The sequence below is a fragment of the Schistocerca cancellata genome, chromosome 2 (genome assembly GCF_023864275.1).
Source record: "Schistocerca cancellata isolate TAMUIC-IGC-003103 chromosome 2, iqSchCanc2.1, whole genome shotgun sequence".
Taxonomy (NCBI): Eukaryota; Metazoa; Arthropoda; class Insecta; order Orthoptera; family Acrididae; genus Schistocerca; species Schistocerca cancellata.
Window position 1 is genome coordinate 468,391,210 of NC_064627.1, and position 22,882 is coordinate 468,414,091.

Below are 22,882 nucleotides of genomic sequence, written 5' to 3' on the forward strand. Positions count from 1 at the left end.
CTACGGCGCCGCCGACGCCGGCGTCCAGCTCAACTACGTGCCCTACACGCCTAACGGCGGCGCCGGCTCCACCGCCACCACGCTCGCCTTCATGGACATCGGCGATGCCAGCATCGACCAAGGTACCCGCACGTTCCTCTTTATACTTACTTCGGCCCAGGCCTTTGAACTTGATCGAATGCCAAAATACTTTCCTGAACAAAAATATCCGGACATCTATCAGTCGACACTAATATGGGGTTTCAGCGGACGTTAATATGGGGTGCCCCAGCTCTACTGGGGACTTTTTAATGAGGTTTGTAAACGTCTGTCGAAAAACAGCAGATCATGCTTCCTCAAGAACCAAACCAAGCTTCGGATCTGGAGTTAATCGACGTTCTATTTCTTTCGAAAGGTGCAGGCCAGACTATTTCAGGAATTTTACTGTCCACAAATGTAACTGTAAAAAACCCGAGATTGCATGTGTTTTCATTTAAAAGAAATGTCCTTCTAAATTTGGATGCACATTTCGAAAATAAATAGTCTTACGAGTAACTTAAAAATGCATCCAAAGTTCTACCTTCATTTATACAGAGGATACGGCCTTATGATACCCAATGCCTAACTGCACTGTCTAAAAACTTTGGTTAACACTTGAGTACACAGTGACTCTACTAAAATTTCGATTAGTTTGGACGAGACTACTGCCCGCGACCGTCTGATGCCACACAGACTTTTACAGATCCAGTATCACTTCTTATTAATTCAGTGTATTAGTCTCAGTACTCCCATCAGTCGTTTAGTTGCTTAAATAACGTTACAACGTTACGGCCGACTATTTCACACGAAATATTGCGTACGGAGCTCTTGCCACTGTGACACCCAATTCTTGACTTCTCCTCTCTCATGCCTAATAGTCTTGCGGCGACACACGACACAGTAGACAGCTTCTGCCGCGTTCTGAATCTGGTATTAAAGCCCCACACTACACAGGCACGCGGTTGCCCGTTGACCAGGTGATTTTTCTAAAATGCTGTGACTGCTCCCTTTCTTATACTTTAATTGATGTATGCCCCAATATATCCCACGTCGACGAAGCGTTTGACCTTCTACATCTACATCTACATGGATACTCTGCAGACCACATTCAAGTGCCTGGCAGAGGGTTCATCGAACCACCTTCACATTTCTCTATTATTCCAATCTCGTATAGCGCGCGGAAAGAATGAACATCTATATCTTTCCGTACAAGCTCCCTTATTTTATCGTGTTGATCGTTCGTCCCTATGTAGGTCGGTCCCAACAAAATATTTTCGCATTCGGAGGTGAAAGTTGGTGATTGGAATTTCGTGAGAAGATTCCGTCGCGACGAAAAACGTCTTTCTTTTAATGACGTCCAGCCCAAATCCTGTATCATTTCTGTGACACTCTCTCCCACACTTCGCGATAATACACAACGTGCTGCCTTTCTTAGAACTTTTTCGATGTACTGCGTCAGTCCTATCTGGTAAGGATCCCACACCGCGCAGCAGTATCCTAAAAGAGGACGGACAAGCGTAGTGTAGGCAGTCTCCTTAGTAGATCTGTTACGTTTTGCAAGTGTTCTGCCAATAAAACGCAGTCTTTGGTTAGCCTTCCCCACAACATTTTCTATATGTTCCTTCCAATTTCAGTTGTTCGTAATCGTGATACCAAGGTATTTATTTGAATGTACGGCCTTTAGATTAGACTGATTTATCGTGTAACCGAAGTTTAACAAGTTTCTTTTAGCATTTATGTGCATGACCTCACACTTTTCGTTATTTAGGGTCAATTGTCATTTTTGCACCATTCAGATATCTTCTCTAAATCGATTTGCAGTTTGTTTTGATCTTCTGATGACTTTATTAGTCGATAAACGACAGCGTCATCTGCAAACAACCGAAGACGGCTGCTCAGATTGTCTCCAAAATCGTCTATATAGATAAGGAACAGCAAAGAGCCTACAACACTACCTTGGGAAACGCCAGAAATCACTTTTGTTTTACTCGATGACTTTCCGTCAGTTACTACGAACTGTGACCTCTCTGACAGGATATCACAAATCCAGTCAGATAACTGAGACGATATTCCATAAGCACGCAATTTCACTACGGGCCGCTTGTGTGGTGCAGTGTCAAAAGCCTTCCGGAAATCCAGAAATACGGAATCGAACTGAAATCTCTTGTCGTTAGCACTCAACACTTCATGTGAATAAAGAGCTAGTTGTGTTTCACAGGAACGTTGCTTTCTAAACCCATGTTGACTGTGTGTCAATAGACCGTTTCCTTCGAGGTAATTCATAATGTTCGAACACAATATATGTTCTAAAATCCTGCTGCATATCGACGTTAACGGTATGGGCCTGTAATTTAGTGTATTACTCCTACTATCTTTCTTGAATATTGGTGTGACCTGTGCAACTTTTCAGTCTTTGGGTACGGATCTTTCGTCGAGCGAATGGTTGTATATCATTGTTAAGTATGGAGCTAATACATCAGCATACCCCGAAAGGAACCTAATTGGTATACGGTCTGGACCAGAAGACTTGATTTTATTAAGTGTTTTAAGTTGCTTCACTACTCCGAGGATATTTACTTCTACGTTATGTTGGCAGCAATTCGATTCGAATTCTGGAATTTACTTCGTCTTCTTTCTGTTCAATTAGGGAGGATGCGAGTGCATATACCTAATTATGTTTCTGCAAAGAAATCACTTTGTGAGTGCCTTTACTGGACTGGTGAGTGAGTGTAGCGCGGCTCTGCACGAGCCTCGGTGTCAGGCCGGTAAGAGCGGGTGTTGTCGCAGGGCTGGCGTCGGCGGGCGACATCAAGGAGTGCGTCAACTGCGGCTCGAGCGTGACGCCGCTGTGGCGGCGCGACGGCACGGGCCACTACCTCTGCAACGCGTGCGGCCTCTACCAGAAGATCAACGGCGTCAACCGGCCGCCCGTGCGCTCCCAGCAGAAGAAAAGCAGCTCGGTACGTTACCTCCAAGTTACGAATGCCACTCACTCCTGAGCCAATAACAGCAAAAGATGTATCACGATTAATTACTGTCCTTCTAAAAGAGATACACATTCTGTCTGTCAATGCATAACTCAGGAGTACATCACAACATGTACAGAAGACTCCATTATGATACAGTTCTGTTTTGTAGGCATCTAACCGTAAAGAGGAACAAGTCCCAGCTACTGACATGCCTGTGAGCACATATTCGTAAATACTTGTAGTGTGGCTGGGTGGCTAAGTGAGTCAGTGTCGAGACTACAAGGACAAAGATTCATGACCTAGCACCCAATCTGCCATAGGATTATTTTCCGTCACAGAACTTGGCTTCCACATTTGAAAATACGCGGCATACGAGATACAGTTAAACTGTAAATTCTTTTTATGACATGCTTGGTGGTCAGGGTAACAGATAGAAGAGCGGCAACTCCAAATCACTTGCAATGCGTCGGTGCCCGGATAAACATTGTGGCGTTCAAAGGAATTGAGGTTCACGAACTCTTTACTAAACTAAGAGGGGCGTCCAATAAGTAATGCAATACATTTTTTCTGCCAATTTCTGTTGAAAAAAGCGGAATTTGTGATGTGGCATCGTGGAACATTCCTGCTTCAGTCCCTTTAGTTTCAAGAAGCTCCGATTGGTGGCGGTGCTACGCGTAGCCTTCAAAATGGTATCTGTAACGGAGGCGCATCCTAAGCAGAGAGCCGTCATTGAGTTTCTTTTGGCCGAAAACCAGAGCACTGCAGATATTCATAGGAACTTGCAGAATGTCTACACCGACCTAGCTGTGAGCAAAAGTATGGTAAGTCTTTGGGAGAGACATCTGTCATCATAGCAAAAGGGTCGCGCTAATCTGTCTGATCTCCCTCATGCTCGCCGGCCCCATTCAGTTGTCATTCCTACAACGTTGGCAAGTGAGGACACTCTCATTCTACGTGATCAACGGATCACAATCAAACCCTCTCTGCTCAACTGGAGTCTCTGTTAGTAATGATGACACACTGGTCCACCTGCCGGAGTACTCAGAGGTGTGTGTCGGACGTGTTCGCCGCCGTCTAACAGGCGATGCAAAATGGGTTCAACACTTCTAACCGGAAACAAAAGCGGCAGTCCATGGAGAGGCGTCCTCGAAAGAGGAAGTTCAAAGCCGCACCTTCAGCAAGTAAAGTCATGGTGACCGTCTTTTGAGACTCTGAAGGGGTTAATCTGATGTCCTCCAGCATGGTGTAAAGGTCAGCTCTGAAGTGTATACTGCTATCCTCAAGAAAATGAAGAAACGACTTGAGAGTGTTCGTTACGTCAAAAATGCAACGAAAGTCTCCATCTCCAACCCAAGGCCTCACACAAGTCTGAGCACCCGAGAAGAGCTCACAAAACTCTATCGGGATGTTGTTCCTCATGCACCCTACAGCCCGGATCTCGCACCTCTCGACTGCCACCTGTCTGGCCCAATAAAGGATGAGCTCCCCGGGAAAAATTACGTGGATGATGGGGACTTTATTGCTGCAGCAACACGTTTAATCCGAATTCGAATGGTAGAGTGGTACTGTGCGCGCATATAGGCTCTCCAAGTAAGGCAGCGTAAGGCCATCGCATTGACCGACGCTTATGTTGAAAAACATGGTTTTGAAGGCAAAAGAGTGGGGAACAGCAAGGAATATTGGAATCATCAAGAAAACCAAGCTGCTTTCAGGAAAAACTTACTTATTGAAGGCCCCTCGTGCGTACGAGTATAATGTTTCGAGGAACGAGTTATTATTTACAAGACATAGGAGCTTCTTCTCCTGCGTTTTCTTCACCAGATTCTTTTATATTTCTTGCAACCAGCTGAGGACCTTGTCACCCGTATACTAGTGATGAACACTTACGCTCTTTCCTCTGCTCTGGGAGTGTCATCGCTGTTAGCAGTTGTTATTTCCATTTGAAACTCTGGCGTTCTTGCAGGGTGGATTCCGTTGTAGCTCTCTTGCCAAAATGTCAAAATTCTGTGTGACGATTGTCTCTAACCGTCATACTCGTCATTTGCTGTCAACGCTACCCATTGTTGCACTGAACAGTCTGGTGGGATAGAGATGACAGGTCAGAGAATAGTTGCTCAAACTGCTTCGAAGTGTGTTCCAGAACTCCCACTGCGAAAATAACCAAAGAGAATAATCAGGTATTTTGATAATTTGAAACCTTCTCACATTAATTCAGCACGCTTCTAAAGTGGGGCTTCCTTAGTGTGGACTGTTCTCCAGCATAATGTTCAACAGAGAACGCTGAACATTATACTCTATTATCAGATCTGTCACAGGTGGAGGCCTATCCTGCAATACAGAGTAGGCAAGCCTCCGACTTCCATTTTCTGTGATGAGGCGTGGACGTCCAACTCCTTGCCTACTCGAAACTATCGAATGCCTTCCGGAAGTCAAGGGACACGGCATCTGCCTCAGCGCTTGTATCTACTGCTTTCTGGGTCTCGCGGACGAACGGAGCGAGCAAGGTTTCACACGACCGTTGTTTTCGCCTTTTCACCGTCCTTCAACCCACTTTCCATAGACGCTCACGACAGTATAATACTAACAGCCGACCAGCTCCACCGTTTCAGATACGCTCGTTCCTAGGAGCAGGGCCATAACAATCTGCCCTTTGTCAAAGTCGCTTACCTGAGCGGATTTCCCCTTTCGCAGCTCGCATCGTCCCTAGAATGATTCTCAATTCGTGTCTGCTCCATTGACTTTTCTTACCACGTAAGGTACCCATAACGACACTACGCGACATTCAGTTTCGTAGTGAGCACAGATCATAATGTTTTGCCTCAGCGTGTGTAGTATTCGTGTCGTCTCGGCAGTGGCTGCTTTTACATTTATGCTCGTTACCGACGCCGTGCCTGACAGTGCGTGAGTGTGTATTTGGTGTGCCGCAGCAACCCGGCAACCGGCGATGCGGCGTATCGTGCGCCAACTGCAACACCACGACGACCACGCTGTGGCGGCGCAACAACAACGGGGAGCCCGTCTGCAACGCCTGCGGCCTCTACTTCAAGCTGCACAACGTGAGTACCGCAGCGCGTGCCACCTCTGGCTTCGCTAGTCGAAATTCAGCGTCTATAAATGATTCCTAAATGACGCTCTTTCTGATTTTCTTTCGTGCCTTAAGGTGTTTCCCGCTTATTGGCCATCCTTATTTTCTGTAGATCCACAACACCCTAAACTCCCTACAACTGACTATTCTGTTTTGCAGTTTCGTCATTTCTGTAGTTCAGATCTTTTCAAGTTGGATTCTATTTAATTTTGTGAGGCCGAGGTTACTGTTGAATTAAGCACTCTCTTTGCCAGTTATCTGTTACATGTATCTGGGAAACAAGTCTCGATTTGCTCTGGAGTACAGTCAGAGCCCGCAATCACCACCCAGCCACAATAGAAAAAGACCTAAGAATACTAAAACCCAGACACAACCTATACAGAAAACTCACCTTTGAGGAAAACTTCCATATACAGAAGGTAATAGCAAAAGGAAAACAGGTCTTAAACGAATGCACTACACTCCTCAAGGGCACACTGTTCAACACATTAAAGGAACTTTACAAATAAAAACAGCACATAGAGATAAAGTCTACACACATACACACACAAAAGGAATACCATATAAAAGACAACACACACAGCTAAGAAGCGCACAGAAAACACACACAAAAACGGTTGAAATGGCTCTGAGCACGATGGGACTTAACTGCTGAGGCCATCAGTCCCATAGAACTTAGAACTACTTAAACCTAACTAACCTAAGGACATCACACACATCCATGCCCGAGGCAGGATTCGAACCTGCGACCGCAGCGGTCGTGCGGTGCCAGACTGTAGCGCCTAGAACCGTTCGGCCACCCCGACCGGCAAAACACACACACACATACACACACACACACACACACACACACACACACACAAAGATAAAGTGCAAACAAAATTCATTTGGCGCCGAACTCTCTGGTGAACAAATGAACACTGACTGGGCTGGGACACACAACAAACCACAATCACACTGAGTTTTGGTGAAGTGAAAAGTGTTTTACCACGCTATTTGTGGGAAATACTTGTTACTGTTACGTGTACATCACAACACCGCAGCATGATGCGGAGAGTGGAAGTGCTTGCCACACGAAAGCGTAAGTAAGAACGAATATAGGCGCGAATACATCGCGACAACCTTAATTACATTCTAGAAGATAGGTTAACTCCAGCAATAAACTTCCTCATCAACATCGTTTGGTTGAAGAAGTCAAGCTACCTGTAGTAATTAACACACAAGTTATCCAGAAAATTCATGCACAACAAATGTAAAGCTATTTACAAAAATAAATGATCTTTTGTATCCCGCTTGGAAGGCGGCGCGTGGGTCTGCTCCTGTAAACTGAAGGGTAAGCCGAATGTAGAAAGCTAGAAGAAGCAGGTGAGGTAGAACACTCGGGACTGCAGTGTGAAGTTAAATCACTTTTACCTTAGCAAGAAGACGAATAAATAACTTTGAACTGAGGAGCACGTAGGTGCGAAGCCGGATGTCTCAATCTCACAGAAGTTACACAGGCAAAATCTGTAGGGGCTAGACCACTATGAAATAGAAACAATGTTGCTTGGTCGTCTGCTCGGCATCAAATGGGCAGAATCTGGAGTGGCGCTCGTAGAGCTGCACAGCGCCTGCTAGAGGGCGCTGTCGACGGTGTCGGTGTCGTAGTCCGAAACTACCAGATCGCACCTACGTTGTGGCATCGTAGCTATCGATACCACAGATCTATTGTTTGAACTAAAGGATGCACATAATTTTATGATCATTTAACAAAAATGTTCACATTACAGAATAAATAAAAACGAAAACCCACTGATGATGGCACAGTGGTGCTGAAACATGTTTGGGTACTGAGAAAAAACGGTGTTTTGCTTAACTGGCGGACCTCACATCCAACAATTTTAACTGCGAATACGGCCAACACAAGGAGCTGCAAATCAAAATGATGGATGTCAGCCATCATATTTTGTATGATTCTACTACAAGCGACGGATGCGACGTTCTTCAAGTGCAGTTTACATTCATACATACTTCGATTACGATAGTATACTCTATATAAACGAGTGTTATTGCGAAGTTTCTATATGAATCCTCTTTGAAGCAATGTCCTGTAATGATGAAGAATTGATTGTAAGAGCAACGTGTAGTGTCAGAAGTGACACAGACGACTCGGCCCACGGTTCTCTGCCTTATTGCTTTTCTTGGCAAAAGTGTCGCTTGCTGAAAGCAGAATGCGCTGAAACAACGACAGGTTGCTGAGGATAAGATAATTTCGTAGCATAAAAGTGTGGATTCCAGTGCTCATGCGCACCACTCAGTCCCTCCCTCTTCTCCCCATGTAATTCCACTGTAGATCAGCAACTTTTAGCTGGATATTGTTTATCCATTTGGAAGACCGGATTAAAAATTAAATCGTAATTCTGACGAGAGAGTGATGGTGGTGTATAAATAGAGCGCTCAGAGTGCTGTCGAGGTACTGTGCATCTCTTTCACGAATTTCACCAAGAAGTTTCCATGCATGCATGTGTCTATAAAATGGAAAAACTACGAAACTGAATAAATTCAGTCACGAAGTCGTTCAAAACTTCATCGAAGTGCGCGCTGTTCCTCAGTCTATATTGGCAATTTATCACAACCTCTTTCCCACTCAAAAATCAGGAAGTCGTTATCGAGACGACGATGCCTCCTGGGCGGTCGAAACAAATGCCTAAGTCGATCTTCGTCGTCAAGAACTCTGACGACAGCGCATTAATCACCATTCTCACTTAAGCTCTCCTCAAGCTGCGTCGACGTTTCCGTATGACGCAGGCGATGAGTGGTTGTTTGCGCGTCACGTGTCGTGGCCATTTATGGAGCGAGAGACTTAAGAGCATCGCTCGCGATCAGCCGCGAATCGCATTTCCGTTCTTCGTTACCTCCCCACGGCGTAGAATCAGTACTGAGAATGAGACTTTAACTACACGTCCTCCGATTCGTGAGATCAAATCGCCATTATCTTTTTTTACAGACGGTCAAATAATACGAAAGATGCCACATTTTCCTACAAAATTCTGTTTCAAAACAAGAGCAAATCTAAATCCAGTCACGAGATACCAAACCCAAAACCAAATTATTTTATACTTCTCATCTAAACAGTGGCGACGGGGACAGTTAGTATCTATGAATCATGAGAAATCTGCAAATCAACATGACTCAGAATTCCTTTCTACAAGCCAATTCGATCAATTCCATCATTACCCAAAATTAAGAATCCTTAATTACTCAAGTAAGGAGAAAGGCGTTGTAAAGGGAGCAACAGAAATAAGTTTTTGTGTCCAAAAGGAATGAGACCACATAACCGACGATGTTCTCTAAATAAATGGTTCACATTCATTTGCGTGGCGTGTCGAAAAAATGCAGCGCGTATACGTAATGGAACAAATGGTGACGTTACCTGCGCTAATCCAAAACCATTCTGTATTGAAGAGGAGATAAATAATTTATCTTTTGCTACCGGCTCACCGCCTCTTTCTATTATTTTCTCATCCCTTTCTATTTCTGTTTTCTTCCTTTTATCTCAACTCTTAATCTGACCTTATTATTTCTCGCTCTTCCTCTAACCAGTCAACTTCTCCTCTTACATTCCTTCTGTATGTTGTCAGTCGTTCCTGTTAGATGTGACTGCTCACATTCGACAACACTGTAATGAGGAAATTACTTAATGTTCATAAGACTAACGTTTCCCAAATTCCAAGTATTCGATTCTATTCATATTATTGTTATTATTATTAATATTATATCTTACTCATGTGTCACACAAATTGTGATGCATACTCGTTGAGAAAGTCTGGTTAGGTGCCAGAGAGGGTGAGGAAGGCGTAATCTTGCCATTTGTAGCAAATAAATTTGTAGTAAATAAATATTATTATGTAAAGGGTTGGCGCATTATTCTTGGCCTAAAAATAGTAAGCTTCGATGTGCCACAGTTTCTTACTTCTACATCTACACTGCGCATGCCACCTTACGGTGTGCGTCAGAAGGTACTTTGTGTAGTAGTATCACTTCCCCCTTTTCCTGTTCCAGTCGTGTATGATTCGCGGAAAGAACGAGTGCTGGTAATCCTCCGCGTGGCCTGAATCTCTCTGATTTTATCTTGATCGTCTTTTCGCGAGATATAGTTGGGAGGAAGTTATATATTTATTGACTCTTCCAGGAACGCACGCTCTCGGAACTTTAATAATAGACCATACCGTTATGCAAACGCCATCCTTGCAGCGTCTGCCACAGGTGTTGGTTGATCACCTCTGTGACGCTTTCGCGCTTTCTAAATGAACCTGTAACGAAACGTGCTGCCCTTCTTTGGATCTTCTCTATTTCCTATATTTGTCCCATCTGATACGGATCCCATACTAACGAGCAATATTCAAATATTGGTCGAACGGGAGTGTTGAAGGTATTTCATTTGTTCTCAAGGAAAGGACAGGTGCTTTATTTCCGTTTCTATAGCAATGTGTCACATCACCAGCAACTTTCATCTTGGCACAATTCAGTGCACCTTTGACCCATACGGACACAGACTCTGATTCATTTACTTTGCTACGATTCCTGGTCCTATGAACCAAAGGCATTGTAGACATACACTTAGGATTCTTCCAGTGAATCTCAGTCTGGCAGCAGCTTACCTGCGGTTAATTCTACATGGCCGTTCCATTTCAAATCTCTCCGTACCCGCACTCCTAGATATTTTGTGGATCTGTTTCCAGCGATAGTTCTGCAGTTGTACAGTTGTGTAATCATACAGTAAACGATTTTTCTGTCTATACATACGCAATACGTTACTTTTGATTATGTTGATGGAGGGTCAATTGCCACTCCTTGAACCAAGTGTCTATTCTCTGCAGGTCTCCCTGCATTTCGCTACAATATTCTAGCATCGCGACTTCTCTGTTTACAACAGCATCATCTGCGAGAAACCTCGTTAATTTCCAAAATATTTACTATGTCATTAATATATCTATTGAAAAGCAGTGTTCCTGTAACAACCCCCTGGGGCACTCCCGAGATTAGTTTTACATATGAAGGCTTCTCTCCGTTCACATTGACATGCGATGGTCTGTTTGGCAGAAACTCTTCAGTCCAGTCACACAATTTGTCCGATATTCCATACGCTCGTATTTTGTTCATTAAGCGGCTGTGCGGAACCGTAAGCCAGGGAACACAACATCTACCTGGGCACCTATGTGAACTGCTTACTGTTTCTCGTGAACGAACAGAGCGAGCTGTGTTTCACATGATCGTTGTTTTCGGAAATTATGTTGGTTCATGCAGAGGAGATTTGCGGTCTCCAGAAATATCATAATACGCGAGCATAATTTGTAATGCATGATAGACCATCTTTTAATTTCGATAGAAAATTAACATTCGGTCTAGACCGTATGAGTCTCAAATATAGGGCAATCCGTGTTCCCTTTGACTCATTGTTCCCACTTAATGCGTACAGCATTGAAAACTCCAGCGAAATCGATTCATTCCCTTTTTAGCACAGCATATATAAACACATAGACCGACAATAGCTCCATAAATTGTGTTTATATGTTGTATTTGTCATTTACTTTTGTAATTACGTTTTCATGCAAATTCGTTAATGTACAGACAAATTTACTAGATAAAATACTATCAAACATTTTTATTCTCCTAGAGGTTTCCATCAAAGGCACACATCAATATCTTCACTGAACTGTCACTTAAAAGCCTATAAAATAGACGTTGTCAAAAATCGTACGTATTTGTAATGCCTTGTTGTGATTAAGTACAGTTCAGTGCTCCAATATTTGGAAGATTTTAAATTCACTGAAGTCTTCTTCATACACCTTCAGCGTATTTTGTACACTGGCTACCATTACGGAACAGAAATGTACAAATCATGAAAGAGGGATACCAGTTTGTGCTCCGATCTTGTACAGATATTTGTCTTGTTACAAATGTTCACTGCAGCACATGCAGGTTGATTTCGTGTTGATGTTACAGACTTTCAGGGATGATGGAAAAGGACAAGTGAATCAATACAAAGTAAGGGACTTGTGTCCGGAAACGATCGGGTCGAAAGCTGTAAGCGAAAATTGTTCTGACACCGCTGACAGTGGAATACATGTTTCAATGCTGTTCTTGCTAAGACTGTACAATCAGGTTAAGATATTTTCATAGGTTTTACTAGGGACCAAAACAAGAAAAAAAGTGTTCAGTCAATGTGGGATGTACAACGCACGAGCGGTCTAAGGCGCTGCAGTCATGGACTGTGCTGCTGGTCCCGGCGGAGGTTCGAGTCCTCCCTCGGGCATGGGTGTGTGTGTGTGTCTTTAGGATAATTTAGGTTAAGTAGTGTGTAAGCGTAGGGACTGATGACCTTAGCAGTTAAGTCCCATAAGATTTCACATACATATGAACATTTGTACAATGCATATTTTAAGAGTTTTGGGCGCTTGTCCAGTAGAAGAGATGTGTGTCACAGTAGCGAATATGAATATGTGCTCATAGCTCTTAAGGTATGCATTTTCGAGCCAACATTGAAGGGACATTATTTTCTTGTTTCTGTCCCTTCTACCACGTCTGGAAGTTGCCCACCCTACAATACTAACAACAACAGCGCTGGTAGATGAATGCCACTGTCAGAGGTATCAGAATGATTTTCGCTTATAACTTTCGACTCGGTCGTTTCCGGAGCAGTGTCCCTTACGTCAAACTGATACGTTTGTCCTAATCCATCATCTTTCAAAGTTTGTACATTATCACAGAATCACCCTGTATGTCATTCAACAAAAAAATGAGACAGTAACTTTCCTGAATCTATGCTCAAGTCGAATTATACCTGTTCTTTCTACGACCGGTGGCAGTTCCACACTATCCAGGAAGAGCTTGTGTGGAGTTTGTAAACCAAGGAAGAGAAACTGGTGACAGCCTCGACGACTTAAGTTATGTGGGTATTGGTCCGTCGTCCAAACTATGTTTTCAACGTTGCTTCCCATAACGCTGGGGATATCCTTAGACGTATGAGGTACAGGCGCAGTCTTTACAACATAGCCTAATTCCCTATAAATAAAATCACAGGGGATCTAAATACCGGCCGTGAAAGCCTGCATTATAAAACTGGTGACAAGCTGAAGCTTCCAGCCGCTGCGCGACACCAGATCAGCGCAAATGGAATCGAAATGGCCGCAAGCGGCAGGTATCTGCGTTCGCGCCCCGTGCCGACGTATGATTTAACTTTTCCCGAACGCTCATTATGTTTCCATCTCAGTAGCACTGGTATTTCTTGTCACGCAGCAGAAGACCTGCTAAGTTACAAATACACAATTTCTGTGAAATCTAATCGCTTATTGTTGGACCCTCCTCTACAGTCTGTTACTTTGTATTTATTCGTGCCAGTCTTTCTAACTGTTCCAAGTTTCACAAACTTTAGTGTGTGACAGAAAAGTCTTGAGTTGCTATTCTCTCTAAGAGTACACGGGAAATGCTATGTAACGTGTTTCAGCGTAGCAACCCGTTAAGTATGACAGTTTATTCTGGCTTTGTTCCCCCAACTGGTTTCTATGATTTTCAGAAGTAATTGTCGATTCAGCTTTTCACACAATCCCACTGCTTGTCTAAAAATTTTACGAATATTGTTGGTTTTACAATCCAAAAAGACATGTATTTCTTCGCCTCATTTAATTTGAATAATAAACATTAGCTTTCTACGTAAGTGTTATGGAAAAACGAAAATAATCGTTACGGCAGAATGAAACGAAAATACTTAGAAGGACAGAAATATTTGTAGGAAAGGCAATATTCCTTTACGTACGTCAGTACGAGAACTGTTGACCAAAAATTATATTTAATGGAAGGAAATTATATCAGTGGAAGAAAGCTCATAAGATTTGAATCGGGATTAGTTACGAAAAATGTGTTGTTTTCCACCTTAATACAGCGTATCCGCTTGGTCGTGGGTGTCAGTATCTGATCACTGTGATAAAACGAGTATCATCTGGTTAAGCCATTAAGAATTGTTTGATCCCTTAAAACAGCGTGTGTTGCTGTGCATAGGTTAATTTGTTAGACTGCTTTGGAGAGTGAAAGAGTTGTTTACCAGCCCAGTCACTAAGTCGAGGACTCGTCTCCTACTCTACGGATGGACTTAACAGTTTGTCCACTAAGCCCTCGAAGCAGTACGTGTGGAATTACTTGAATAGAAATGATATCGCCCACATTTTTCCAGTCGCAATACATTTAAGTAGTATTTTTGTGGCAAAAGTGTTTATTCTGAAGTTTTTCCATATCACAATATTTTATTGGGGACAAAAATGTAACATTTTCATTCACCTTTTACTTTGCGCACGAATGTGTTATCGTCCCGAGTCCTGGGGAGTCCACTCTTAAAATGGCGGCGTGGTCTTCGTGCTCCCTAGATGCAGGCAAAGTTCTTTATAATGAGGCACGAGTGGTTATATGCAGTGCCACTCAGTTTATGTAGAAAGAGGCAAATGAGGAATCAAAAATTCATTGAAATGCTTGAAAGGATTTCAGTAACTGCCAGCAACTCCTATCACACAACAAAGGGAATGAAGGAGCAGGGTGAAAGCATAGCTGCAATTACTTCCCAAGACTTTACTATTTCAGGGAAGATACTGAAGAAAGAGCAGAAAATTTTATATCTAGAAGATATTGGCAAACTGTTTGTCAACACACTGATGTATAATTTGCACATGGCACATGTTCTCTACTTTACATTGTCAGTGTCGTAGTAAATGTCGTTACCTGCTACATTACCTTCCGTTTTATGACATTTCCTTTTTGAAGGCCACTGTCTGACTTTTTTTGCGTAGTTTGATACATTTTGTACTCAAACGTATCTTTTCTTGTACTCTTTTGAGAAAACATTGACTTTGAACATCCATATTTGTCGAATTACTAGTCCCATCCAGTTAACCAGTTAATACGATCGTCTTAGGATTCATTAGCTGTAGTTTTAAAGTCATGCAATACACTCGTATGTGGGTAGGCTTCATATTTCTAATGTCACCTCCCCGTCCGCGCAGCGGACGTCTACTATTTTGTGCACTTCTATCACCTGTGTTATAGAAGGGTGTTTTGTCGAAAGAAAGACTTTATTGCAAATAGCTGATAGCGGCATCTCACTGGTGGAAATCCCAGTCTTCGTTTGACACGTAACTGAGAGCAGAAAATTCTCCGTTAGCAGGGGTCGCTCTTATTGAAGTGTTTGTAGCGATAATACTAGCAACAGTGCTGCAGATAGTTGACTCACTCCACTTACCCGTCGGAAGAAGAAGGAAACTGGTATGAAATTAAGGTTTAACTATGAGGTCCAGAACGGAGCATAATCTCCACCTTGCTCGGTGCAAAGAAGCTGCTGAATTAAACTGAAAATGTACAATGAGCTTTCCTTTTTCCTTAATGTCCCCAAGCCAAGAGTGCCGATAACACTGCGCATCCTTCCTTGTAGTGTTCCTCTGTATTAGAATACATAGAGATTAGCGTTTAACGCTCTCCGCTTCCTCCCCCCCCTCCCCCCTCCGATGAAGTCATTGCATCTAAGCACATTCGATAAGGACGGGGAAGAAAGCGGTTGGTTTGTTTTTTGTTATTTATTCAATGGAGACATCTCGGCATTTGGGACAAGTGATTTACGGGAGTGACGGGAAACATAAATGAGGATCGCTCCCTCCCGAGAGCAGCTCCAGTGCCTCAGCCGTTGCGCTAAATTTCTCGATAGTGCAATGAGAAGCTCATCATCGAGCTCAGCCATAGCTGCACTGCATTTAATATGACGAGGCAGTTTTTGCGAAGGTGACAGTAGGACCCTTTAAGAGAATGGAGAAATGCAAAACTAAACTTTAATCAAAATTCCATTTGCTCATAAATTTTCATTTGCTTGAAACTCAAGTGGTGTGTAAGCAAGGAGGCAGGTTTGTGATGCGTTCTGCTCGGAGACAAGTGCAGAATACTTGCCAGTGTCTTCTCCGTCTCTGCCCGACGTCATCGTCTCCAGCCGTTGCCTAAGCTTGGGACTGGCGACGCTGCGTTAAGATACACGCCAGACCACATTGCCTGATTCTTAATCTCCGTAGGAAAGGCTGTAAGCTGGGAAAATGCTCGGTGTCACTCGAAGTTACTTGTTAATATAGGCCTACAGGGTGGTGAGAAGCAGTCTGAGTAGCTTGTAGGGTGTCACAGCGTAGACTGTGCTGAGAAAAAATTGTTAAGAAAAAAATTCGCCACGGTCCGCCGATTGCGATTTAATAGGCATTGCCATCATGCCTTTGCGCGCACAAACTGAAGCAGCACACAAGATACAATTAATACGAATTGTTCTAGCGTAAAGGATAACGCACGAAACTGCTCAGCTTTTGCCTCTTGTTTGATCCTTACCACCGTCCAATATCCAACTTTTGTGTCGTTTGAGGAAACCAAACGCAACACGCGTTTGGCGACACCGTCTCTGGCGGGTCGCTTGAATTTGCTCGCGCAACACTCTGATTGGCTAACTTCAATGCTAATTAATTCAGAAAGACGCAACGTACCAAATTTTTTTCTCAACAATAATTTCGCAGCAAAATCTACCCTGCAACTCTTCTAAAACCTTTTCAGACTGTTTCTGACCACCCTGTACAACTTGTCTTTTTGGTATTATGCCCCTCATCATAAACACAGCTGTAGCTAAATACTCTCACTGTACTTAAACTAACACGAATTCAACGCTGATGTACTACACGCAGCTCAAAGTGCAGCTTACAGTAAGACATGGCAGAACGCCGCTGTTGGATGCTTTACATTGCTCTCAGTACCCCACTATCCGCCTTTTAGGTGCACACCACCCTAGAATGGAAATAACAATTCCTTTAAGTGTTCTGTGTATGTAATCATGAATTTCTGACCTACGTTTTGATATATTTACTAATGAATGTGGTACAGTACGTTTTGGTTCTACCTCTAAGTGGTTTTAACATAACTGCCATTTTATTATGGTGTCCACAGCTCTAACACGATGACGAGATACAAGAACTGTTTCCGCATTTCACAAATTTTCTCATAATCCTTGAAATGCTCATGCAAAACGCGTTTCTGTTGACCCAAAACTTTGACCTCATTCCTCTGTTGTTCCTACTTAACGTTTTGTAATTTTACACTTCTAGACGGAAGCCACCCGGCGGATTAACGGCAAGGACCAGCGCGCCGGCCAGCCTGGATGTGGTTTTAAGGTGTTTTCCCACCACCGCTAGGTGAATAATGGGCTGGTACCAAATGCCGCCTTAGCTAGACGATTCGCAAACATTTAGAACACGTTCGCACACTTTCACGTGGAACACTAGACGCAGATAGTTGGGGTACACAAATTCCATCTTGTGAAGGGGAGGGGGTAGGGGGGGGGGGCAGGTAGGAAGGGCATCCGGCCCTCAGTCACTAACATTGCTAGTCCGAATAATTAACATGCCTGCCTCCTTGAAGATACGGGTTAAAGAACAGGATAAAGAAGACGTCAATAAAATACGAAGTATTATAAAAGAAAACGAAATTTTAGTTCATGCTCTCCCCAGCAGACAAATGACTGACAACATTGTGCCTGGGGAACTTGCACAAAAGAGCGGTCGCATGTTAACAGACAGATTCGAAGGAGTTTACCCGGCAGCTTACCTGCCGAAGGAGTGAAGAATTTCCCCCATCCTAAAGTACTGTACGGCAGATCAGGTCTGCGAATAGAGGGGTCATTGTGATATTAGTTAGCTATCTATCAAATCTCTCGGTGCGCTGGCCTGTGTGGCCGAGCAGTTCTAGGCGCTTTAGTCTAGAACCGTGCGACCGCTACGGTCGCAGGTTCGAATTCTGCCTCTGACATGGATGTGTGGGATGTCCTTAGGTTAGTTAGGTTTAAGTAGTTCTAAGTTCTAGGGGACTGATGACCTCAGATGTTAAGTCCCGTAGTGCTCAGTGCCAGTTGAACCATCTCTCAGTGCTTCCAAAACCCTAAAAACAAAGCACATGGATGCAACGACACATAGCGCTTCTGTTTGTACATTCACGAAGGGAGACTATGACTTTTGAGAGGCCTAGACAAACAGACTTGTAGATGATGAAAGTGAAAGCGCCAAATCTACACAGAACAGTCCAGAATACGCGTAGAACCTCGAAGCTAATTCGACCTAAAATGTCTCGCCCTATTGCTAACGTAAGTAAGAAAATCACTTTCTTCGTATCCCCCTGTCGCCACATGTCACCCTTGAACGACTCTGCTTCAATTTTCGAGCATTCGGATGCCGATGTCAAAAGCCGATAGCTCTAGGAAATTGTGTGGGTGACTGCGCAATTCCGTGACTCACGCTGCGTGGTGATCTGCCGTAATCCGGCGTGGTGTTTATTGGAAGCTGGCTTTCCTTTGTTCCCGCTCCCAGGCAGCCAGCCACACGCGAAACTGGAGCGCGTGAGGTGCAAACAATTGAGCGTCGTGGCCAGCGTTGCGTCGCGAGCGCTCGCTGATCGATAGTGCGCTGCGACAACAAGCGTGACGTCACCGGTAGAGGTTCAGCACGGCGCACTTACTTGCTGCAAACAAGCACTTCTCTTAAATGTACATGCATCGACCTCGAGCCGTTGCGCTGCTGGCTCAACCTCCTCAGGAAGTTTTCAGTTTTCGTCATGCTGCGCTCGCCTCGTTTCATGTGACCGCTTGCTGTCGTACGGCGAACGTAATATTTGTTGTAGGTATATTTAATTATATGTCCGTCTACTTGCAGACGACAGAATTTCAATCATCTAAAAAGGAATGGTCAGATAATTGTGTTAAAATTGTGTTCTGAGATAAATCATTCGAAAACAAATGCTATGCATCACAAACGGAAAGACGATATTAAACAACATCTGTTAACGAATTATATGCCTGGGACAGTTCGTTGATACCCAATGAAACTTAAAATCGAACATCTTCGGCCGAATCAAGCTAGGACGGAGGGGTTATGGAAAGTCTAACAAGGCAAGATACTTAAAAATGACCAGGTGCGAATAGGTCTCGCGCTAAGGGTTCCGTGCAAACTTAATTATGTACATAGATAGATCATCCATCTCGGAAAAAGAGAATCTCGTCGATATCTTTTATCGTCCTTAATATTAACAAGATATCAGTCTCAGGAATTCCAAGACTTTTGAGAATGTTTTAATTTCATGTTTAAAGTCAGATAAATCATAAAAGAAATTTTTTTCGTGTGATATAATTACAAATTAACAATTTCTTTATTTTTTACTTTACTTTTACTGTGAAATATTGCTGTTTCCAAGTTTTTAGGTCAATGGGAAGTTTCCTATAAGTTTTGATTAGTGGGTTTGCGAGTATTAAAATATTTCAGATAAATAGCCGTGACTTAGAAGCTGAAGTATTTTATTCCGCCAAGGGACAGTAGACCTAAGTATGTTACATAAATTTCAACTTGATACATGTGACCATTCATGATGAAATCGAATCTTAAGTGACAGACGAACACGGATCGTTTTCTTTAGTTGTACTGCGAAACCTTGCTATTTGGCAAATTTCATGATTGTAGACCAACGGGAAGTACCCTCCTGGTTTTGAGGAATGAGTCTGCGAGTATCAAAATATCTGGAATAAACGGCCGTATCCTTTGGTGTATTGACATAGAAGCTTCAATTTTTTACACCGCCAAGAGACCGTAGGCATGCAATGTACAGTTCAACTTCATACGTCTACAAGTTCCTGAGAAACAAGATTTATAACACTCAGAGACAGTTAGACAGACAGACCGTCAACGAAGTAATCCTGTAAGGTTTCCACTTTTACCGATCGAGCTACGGAACCGTAAAAATATTGTCTTCAAGCAGTGTAACTAACGTTCAGCTTTATAATTTGGATTTGAAATGAGATTTTCAAAAGAAAACTACGAAGAGCTCAGAGAGTTATGGAAAGGTTACCCTAGATCTAACTAAGAAAGACTAAAAGAAATGAAGAAATAAGAGTAATAACATGACTTCAGTATGTTGTGGAAAGTGTGTTGGCTCTAAAATGAAAATGGGTAGGACGTATAGCACGAAGAAATGACAGAAGGTCTACAAAGGGAGCGCTAGAATGGGGTCCTAGAGAAAGACGAAGACCACATGGAGACCATACGACCGTTGGAATAAAGAACTGAAGAAACTATTAAGTCTTCGAATGGCATAGGGCAGCGGGAGACAGGGAGACATAGGAAGAGCGCCTGAAATTTCATTGGCTAGCTTAAGATTAATGAGGCTACATCTTGTAAAGGTTCAGTTATCTGAACAATAAACAAAATATCCATACACTTCAGATATTTCCATAAAATGCGGCCGACTAGGTCTAACGAATAGTTTCAGGTTGTCGCTTTCGTATACCGTAACTTATAAAGTTATAATTGTTTCACTTTTTGCGCTTCAGGCACCTCAAAGAAAAAACTGTGAATTTGGATGAATAAATTCTTCATACTACTAACATCTCACGTTTCACAAATAAAATATTCATTTTCAGTTTTTGCAGAATTTAAAAACTCACATTTAGAAGGAGATGCTTTCGTGATCCGTATTAAATTATATAGCTAAAAAATGCAAATTACGTAAGTTAAATTAGTGCATCTCTTTTCGGCAGTATCTTCTCGCGGTCGCTGGGCGTCGGCAAAGGTTTCGCACTCATCGGCACGGCGATAGTCCGCTCCCAACAATGTATTTTCGATCGTGTTGCGCCGATCCCACCTCATTCAACATTTTGCAATTGAGACACAAAGTAATGATGTATAAAAAGTACTTAATTATATTTTAAGAAGTATTCACCTTGCGTCGCTCCGGCGCTAAAGATTGCAGTGTGATCGAAATTCGGTCTCACTACATTCACGTACTTCGCATATACACTAAATGACTAAATGACGCCGGAGATGCCATTGGTTTCGCTCTGCATCGCATTAGACAACACGTTGAAAAGCGTATAAGTGCTTTCACAATGCGCCATGGCAGTCATGTTTTCTGTCCAAAGGAGTCTACAGAGAGAAGTGAAGGAAGAAAGGAAGGTAGGTTAGGATCTGCCATACAATCAACATGGAGTTCATCGGGGAAGGTATACTATCTCGGATACGCCAAAGACAGGGAAAGAAATCAGCACCGCCTTTACAAAGGAACCATTACGGCATTTCGCCGTCATTGATTTAGGGATACCACAGAAAAGTCGAATGTAGATAGACGATCTGGTTTTGAACCCCACTCGTCTCAATTGTGAGTCCAGCGCTTTATCAAATATGCCAACTTGCTCAGTGCGTAGAGCAGAAATTGTATCGGTCGTGATTGTAGGGGCCCACTAGTTCTTGCTTTGTATCAGATTTCAAGTCTACTCGTACCGAGGTCGCTGCCAAGTGGAAATACCAAGAATGTTCTAATTAATTATCCTTCCGTTAGGACTAAGAAATCAACCAGTATGTACAACCTAACTATGAAGACTATTGTACGAACCAATCACAAGGCACCCTTGGCAACTACTGCAGAGTACTTTAGTTGCAGCTCAGACACAAAGAACCATCGTGAAGCGGCAGGATGTAAGTTTTCGTGGTGATGCTACAGCCGCCCTGGAATCACTGAGCACGAGATCGAGCATGCGATGTTGTACATACTGATACAGATGACTCTACCAACGGTCTGTGGAACATGGTTTTATGAAAGGGCAAGTGACCGTACTTCAAAATACAGATTTTTAATGGATTCCTTAAATTGCTTAAGAAAATGACCCGAGACGGTTCATTTGCAAAAGGTTCAAAAATGGCTCTGAGCACTATGGGACTCAACTGCTGAGGTCATTAGTCCCCTATCACAAACATCCATGCCCGAGGCAGGATTCGAACCTGCGACCGTAGCGGTCTTGCGGTTTCAGACTGCAGCGCCTTTAACCGCACGGCCACTTCGGCCGGCTATTTGCAAAAGGATACGGTTGAATTTCTACTCCATCTTCTCCCAATCTGAGCTCGTTCTACATATCTAATGTACTTGTCCACGGAGCATTACACCTTAATCATTACTTTACGTGTCCATGGACGCTGTGGAAAACTAAGAACCACAACTGCCACCACGAACTCCGTGTGGTATTTGTTTACTAGTTGGTGAGTAACTCTTATTTCTTCTGAAAAGCGACACAGTTTCCTCATCTCTCAACGTTCAGTTAGCAGCTGGACGCGCCACGCATTCGGGAGGACGACAGTCCAAATCTTTGTCCCGCCATCGAGATTTAGGCTGTCGATGATTTTCTTAAATCGCTTATCGGGATGCTGTAAAGGGCAGGGCCTATTTCCTTCCCACCTCTCCCTAATTCGAGCCTATGCTCCGTCTCTAATGACTTCGTTGTCGACGGGACATTAAGCTACACCGAGCAAGCATTTCACATTGTTCCATCAGTAGGAATTTACTAATTCATCATTATTTTGTTATTGTGAAAAGTGGCGTCTTAATGTTGAAAAAAGTTAAAAAAACAGAGAAACATGACAGTAGGACGAGCAAAATGAAGAGTTTCTTAAGATTTATTGCCTATATTACATTTCATTAAATTCTGAAATTCATTCAAAATACGTCGCTTTCTTAGAACTTTAGTGCTCTACATCTATTTATTCCACTTTTCCTTAAAAATTATTTCCTGTCCATGTACAGGGTGTTACAAAAAGGTACGGCCTAACTTTCAGGAAACATTCCTCATACACAAATACAGAAAAGATGTTATGTGGACATGTGTCCGGAAACGCTTAATTTCCATGTTAGAGCTCATTTTAGTTTAGTCAGAATGTACTGTACTTCCTCGATTCACCGCCAGTTG

General features: G+C 43.0%; 1 protein-coding gene across 1 annotated transcript in view; it reads left to right on the forward strand.

Annotated features, from left to right (window-relative positions):
• Positions 1-5: 5 nt before the first annotated feature.
• Positions 6-22,882, forward strand: part of LOC126155207 (transcription factor GATA-5-like) — a gene marked incomplete at its 3' end in the record, with an annotated part of 84,026 nt that continues 61,149 nt past the window's right edge. The window contains exons 1-3 of the mRNA XM_049916214.1: positions 6-122; positions 2,806-2,978; positions 5,915-6,043. Of these exons, the coding sequence (XP_049772171.1) occupies positions 92-122; positions 2,806-2,978; positions 5,915-6,043 (333 nt within the window). The remainder of the gene's footprint in view (positions 123-2,805; positions 2,979-5,914; positions 6,044-22,882) is intronic.